Source organism: Nicotiana sylvestris, chromosome 10 (assembly GCF_000393655.2).
Source record: "Nicotiana sylvestris chromosome 10, ASM39365v2, whole genome shotgun sequence".
NCBI classification, from domain to species: Eukaryota; Viridiplantae; Streptophyta; class Magnoliopsida; order Solanales; family Solanaceae; genus Nicotiana; species Nicotiana sylvestris.
In genome coordinates this window covers 74590266-74596777 of record NC_091066.1, presented here as the reverse complement: position 1 = coordinate 74596777, position 6512 = coordinate 74590266, and the positions used below count along the sequence as shown (strand labels likewise).

Below are 6512 nucleotides of genomic sequence, written 5' to 3'. Positions count from 1 at the left end.
ATATTACATTTTTATCCATTAAAATTTTTCTTAATCTCGAAATTACCCCTCAGTACATAACTTGAAATTGTTGTTGTCTTCTTCCTCCCGAAATTGCAGCATCTACTTTCTTCATTTTACTCTTTTTCTTTCCCTCCAGATGGTAACGATTTGTTTGCTCCCATTTTTTTTGTTTTTTTAACTAATTTTCTTTAAAATATTAATTATTATTTACGTTTGCTTTCTTCATATCGAAATTGTCTTAATTTTCGTTTGCTTTTTTCATAATACTTTTAGTTTTATAAAATGAAAGTGAATTAAAATGTTAATTATTATGTATTTGTATTATTTAGAATAAAATATTATAGTAATAAGCTTCTTTATAGATTTAACAGCTTTAAGGATATTTCAGTAATTTTAACAAAAAAAATGCTTACTAACACTTGCTTACCAAATACTTCAATAGCTTTTTTTCAGCTCCAACACTTTTATCCAAACACGTAACTGCTTATTTATAAAACCATCTCCAGCACTTAAAAAGTGTGTTTAAGCACTTTGTACTTAAAAGCTACTTTTTTAAGCCAATCCAAACGGGCTCTAAAAGCACGAAGGGTGATGCCGTGACATTTCATCCATGTTATCATTATTACATGGTGAAGAAGAGAGTAAAAGCACGAAGGGTGATGTCGTGCATTCATTCATATTTTCATTATTACATGGTGAGAACGAGAGTAAAAACACGAAGGGTGATGCCGTGCTATTACGTTCATATTATTATTACATATTAAGGACGAGAGTAAAAGCGCAAAGAATGATGCCGTGTCATTTTCATATCATTGGTCTGACTGATTTTCCCGTTTTTTGGTGATTTACTTGGTTGTGTTTGTGATTTCATACTTGTTGTATTTGTTATGTCTTCCTCTTTTCGCATGTCCTCTCCCAGTTAGTACATTATCACTCTTTGTTATTGTTGTTTTATATACACTTGTATAAGTTTATTTATGTAGGTGTCTTGTTATAGCCTCGTCACTATCTCGTCGAAGTTAGGCTCGATACTTACAAAATACATTGCATCAGTTGTACTCATACTACACTTTTACATTGGTCAGCTGAGTCAGGAGCCATCCTGACCTCGAGATTGAGATTCCGGGTCGTGACAGTTAAGCATTGGTCCTTCCCTAATATATGGAGTAATTAAAATAAAAAATTGAATACATAAAAGGAGGAACATAAAACCGAATCTCCTCAAAAGCTATATATGAGCTGAACACGTTCAACCCCGTACAGTTTGGATGTATATGCATGTCATTGCAAATCTCCTAAGCCAATTAGAAACCTGAATGTATACACTACGTTCTTGCCAAACATTCATGACAACACATAATTCGCTATAAATAGCATCGCATACGGGCATAGTTTTTCCAAGTGTCTTTAAAAATATATATCCACCTAAGAGCTTCACTAAATTATAGTAACAATGACACTGTTAAGTGTTCAAGAATTGGCTTTCCTTTTTGGCCTCTTAGGTACGTTAATGCACCTTAATTAGTTTAGTCACTACCATTTTAAACTTTAATCTCTAATTAAACTTCATTGCTTATGGTTTCTATTTTTCTACAGGTAATATTGTTTCATTTATGGTGTTCTTAGCGCCAGTGTAAGGCAACTCTTCTTCATCTCTCTCTCTCTTTTTGGAAGAATTTTCTGGATGTTTATATTGCTCTTTTTTTCGTTTTGTTTTTCAGTCCAACTTTTTACAAAATATACAAAAAAGGATCATCAGAAGGGTTTCAAGCGATACCATACGTCGTTGCATTATTCAGTGCAGGACTATTGCTATACTATGCTTATCTCACAAAAAATGCCATCCTCATCGTCACCATTAATGCCTTTGGATGTGTTATTGAATTAATTTACATATTATTGTTTCTCTTTTATGCTTCCAAAAAGTCCAAGGTATAAACTCATCTCTCCCATCTTGCTCGATCTAATTTCATTTTATGTATCTTAGTTTGACTGAGCGAAAGAAGACTTTGAATCTTGTGGTGTTTATAACATTCCAAAAATACCCGTTAAATCTTGTGGTTTTGAATATTTGGAGTGTAATTAAAGGTAACTTATATACACTATAATAGTATTGCAAGAAGAAGAAGAAGCATGTTTAATATTTACTTCCTTTTAAAACTCGAATTTACAGATGACAACAGTGTGGTTGATGCTCTTGGACGTGGGAGCGTTAGGAATTGTGATGCTATTTTCTTATTTATTTGCAAAAGGCTCCAAAAGAGTAGAAATAGTTGGATGGATTTGTGCTACCGTCAACATTGCTGTCTTTGCCGCTCCTTTAAGCATAATGGTATAGTATATAGTTCATTCTCAAATTGGACTATTAATATATCATATTTGACTGTTTTTCTCCTCTATTGAAGAATTAATTACTTCTTGATTCTCAATATTTGTGTTGCAGAGGCAAGTAATTAAAACGAAGAGTGTAGAGTTCATGCCCTTTACTTTATCATTATTCCTCACTCTCTGTGCCACGATGTGGTTCTTCTATGGATATTTCAAAAAGGACTATTACATTGCTGTGAGTGAACAATAAGATCATATTCTTCTTTCTCCATATTTTTCTCTTTTGGATTTAAAGTTATATATATACTGATATTGTATTCTCCTACTCCCTCCTTTTCAAAAAGATAGTCTCAATTTGACTTGAGACAAACTTTAATAAAAAAGAGAAGACTTTTAAGATACGTGGTACTTCCTCTGTTCCAATTTATGTGAACATGTTTAACTAGACACGGAGTTTAAGGAAAAATGGAGACTTTTAGAATTTGTGGTCCTAAACAAGTCAAAAAGGGGTCTAGAGTATTCTTGTTGTTATAAATGCTTCTCATTAAGGGTAGAATTGAGAGTTTAAGCTAAATTGTTTTTAAATTTAGAAAAGGGTCATTCTTTTTGGAACGGACCAAAAAGGAAATAGGTTCACATAAAGTGAAACAGAAGGAGTATTAAATAAGCCATAATATTTGCTTACCTGAATTTTTTGGAAACTTATGCTCTGAAGCCTATCATATCACTTGTGTGGTCATAAATGTTTCTTGTTAAGGAAAGATTGAAAAGTGTTTCAATCTTTTTGAAAAGGACTAATAAAAAAATAGTCTCAATCTTTTTCAAAACAGAGGGAGAATAATTTTATTATAATTTCTGTTCTTATATATTAATTCGGGATATTGGTGCAGCTTCCAAACGTGCTGGGATTTCTGCTTGGAATTGTTCAAATGATACTATATATTGTCTACAAATATGCGAGGAGAAAGTATAATAGAGAATGGGAGCTTGAAGGAATTGACATTAATATCAAGACAGATGGTGATTTTGAACACAAATTCGTGAGCTCAATGGAGAAGCCTTCTTTGGAGAATGGGGATATGACGAGCGTTTTGACTTTGAAGTAAAGCGGGGCGAATTAAAATTAGTCGGACTAATATATTTACAATATTATTGAAATATACTAGTATTAAAAAAACGTTATTTTATGTTTATGTCTAAATTCTAAAGTGGTCTTGTCCGCTCCTCATCTTGAATGCATGCCCTTCTGAATGTATCATTCTTTTAAATGTTAATGTATGGGTGCGGATCAACCTATTAATCATGTACCACACTATATTTGATTTAAATAAAAATAAAGAATTAAGTATTTCCCTTATGGCAGCTTAATACGATCATTTAATTTGCATGGTTAAGGTTGTAAATGTTCGATTAATCGAATGAGAATCAGAGGAAGAAGAGCACAAGGGAATGAGGAATTAGGTGGGTATCAACGGCCAAAATTAGGAATAAAAATATAAAAAGTAGAAAAAAAAACTGTTAGAATTAGACTAAACACAATTAAGTAAGTGTAATCAGACGTAACACCCAATGAGAAAATGACAACTATAATGTCAGTGTGTATAAATAATGTTTGGGACAAATTAAGGGGCAATTACTTATGTCTTCCCAATTTCTTTTTTCTCGTAATGTGCAGCTACAACTACAAGTCCTCCTGACCAAGTGTTTGCTTTTGATAGTTTGGTGGTGTCAACCTCGGAATTGTGATAGTGCCTAATATCCAACCAATTTTAATAGTTAAAAACAAGAAAATCGTATTCAACGAGAAATAAATGCCAAATCTAACACAATGCTAATATAAACCACGCGATAATATCTATTCACATACATCCAGAATCACAAGTACACGAGCAACCAGAAGTCTACAAACATAGTCTGAAATAAATACAACTGTTAGAAAGAGATAAACAGTAAAAGTTGGAATGGAGGGGGACTTCAAGGTCTGCGTACGACAGTAGATCTACCTCGAGTCTCCATATGAAAATGATCCGAGCTGACGCACCACAACCACTGCTGGGACCAGTACCAGTATCTGCACAAGAAGTGCAGAAGCATAGTACGAGTGCGACCGACCCAATGTATTCTGTAAGTGGCGAGCCTAACTTCGACGAGGTACTGACGAGGCTATTACACTACACCTATCATAAACACGGCAAGTACGAAATCACGAAATAACATCTTTCGAATTAAGCAACAATATGACCAAGTAAATCACCAAAATCGGAAATCAAATAAATCAATTATATGAAAATGGCATAGCATCACCCTTCGTGTTTTACCCTCGTCCTCGCCATGCAATAATATGAATATATTGGCATGACATCATACTTCGTGCTTTTACTCTCATCCTCACCATGTAAATAATATGAATGAAATGGCACAGCATCACCCTTCGTGCTTTTACTCCCGTCCTCACTATATAATAATATTAATGAAACGGCAGGGAATCACCCTTCGTGCTTTTACTATCGTCCTCACTATGTAATATAAATAAATTCGAATAATAAATAATGTGGGGAATAATTTAACTTCAAATATGATGCCATGATATCACGCTTCAAATTCCGACATATTCAACATCTTCAATATAAGCAATAAATACAAAACGAATAATTAAAGAAGTATAATCTAACCTAAGCAGGGATAATATAAGTAACGAAATAATATAATTCAAAGAAACAAGTTCCACACGCATGATTTAATCCGATGACAACACATAAGTACTCGTCACCTCACATATATGTTGTCCCAACACATAAAACACGTAGCAAATAGACCAACAAGTCCTAATCCCTCAAGTCACGGTTAACCACGACACTTACCTCACTCTGCAACCGAATCAATGCTCAACCACGACTTTTCCTTTAGATTAGCCTCCAAACCAATCAAATCTAACCACATATAGTTCAAAAAATTCAAAATAAGCTTTAGAAACTACCCACGAGTGAAAAAGATTCAATCTTTAATGTTTTTGAAAAAAGTCAACAAAATTCAACACCTGGCTTGCTTGGGCAAAATTCGAGATTCGGACCAAAACTCCATTACCCATTTACCCCGAGCCCGGTTATGTGATTAGTTTTGAAATCTGATCTTAATTTGAGGTCTAAATCTCAATTTTTAAGAATTCTTAATTTCTACCTAAATCCCTAATTTCTACCATGAAAAAGCATGATTAAAGGTTAAAATCAACGAGTGTTTATGAAAATGAAAGGAAACAAGTTAAAATCTACTAACCTATGAAGTTGGGATGGAAAACCTCTTCAAAATCGCCTCTAAGCCAAGCTCAAACTTGAAAATAGTGAAAAATGGGACAATTTTCTATTATTGGACTGTTTAAATGACTGAGAGTCAGGTATTCATCGCGTTTGCGAGACACTTGACGCGATCACAAAGCTTTGCGGTTTGAGTGCCCTTCGCGTTCGAGATGGCCTCACCTACCTGGTCTTTGCGTTCGTGATCCTGACCTCGCATTCTCGTAGGGTAACACCTGACCCCGAGAACCCCTCTTAACCCATGGTGTTCGCGAAGGAACCCCCCCTCCCCCATTGTTTTGCATTCGCAATCGGTTCTCCGCGTTTACATAGAAGAATATCCTCCCTTGTCCCAGTTTCCCCTTCGCGATTATGACAATACCTTCGAGATTACAAAGCACAAAGCCTCAGACACCAGCAACAACAAAAACCATCAACTTTTCAAGTTCGAAATGGTCTGTAGCCTATGTGAAACTCAGCCAAGGCCCTTGGGTTTCAAACCAAACATGCACATAAGTTTAATAACATCATACGAACATGCTCGCACGATTAAAATATAAAAATAACACCTAGGATTACGAATCAGACATCAAAATGCATGAAATTTTGAAAGAAACTCAAGAACTTCCAAATTCACAAACGAGCATCCGAATCCTATCAAATTAACTCCGTTTTACATCAAATTTTGTAGATAAGGTTTGAATAGTAAAATAAACCTATACCAAGTTTAGGAACCGAAATCCAAACCCGGTAACCATAAAGTCAACCTACGGTCAAACATAAAAAATCTTTAAACCTCAAATTACTAGTTTTCATGAAATTACGTCAAATAAAGTTATTGACTTCCGAATTAAATTTTGGATATACGGCCTAGTCCAAAATTGCAATACA

The 6512-nt window shown here is 34.4% G+C and overlaps 1 protein-coding gene across 1 annotated transcript; it reads left to right on the top strand.

The window, feature by feature from the left end:
- Positions 1 to 1418: 1418 nt before the first annotated feature.
- On the top strand, positions 1419 to 3688 carry LOC104231786 (bidirectional sugar transporter NEC1-like). The gene is made up of 6 exons (XM_009784841.2): positions 1419 to 1505; positions 1600 to 1636; positions 1725 to 1935; positions 2177 to 2335; positions 2447 to 2566; positions 3222 to 3688. The coding sequence occupies exons 1-6, from the start codon at positions 1457 to 1459 to the stop codon at positions 3435 to 3437; spliced, it is 792 nt and encodes a 263-aa protein (XP_009783143.1). The 5' UTR covers positions 1419 to 1456; the 3' UTR covers positions 3438 to 3688.
- Positions 3689 to 6512: the final 2824 nt, after the last annotated feature.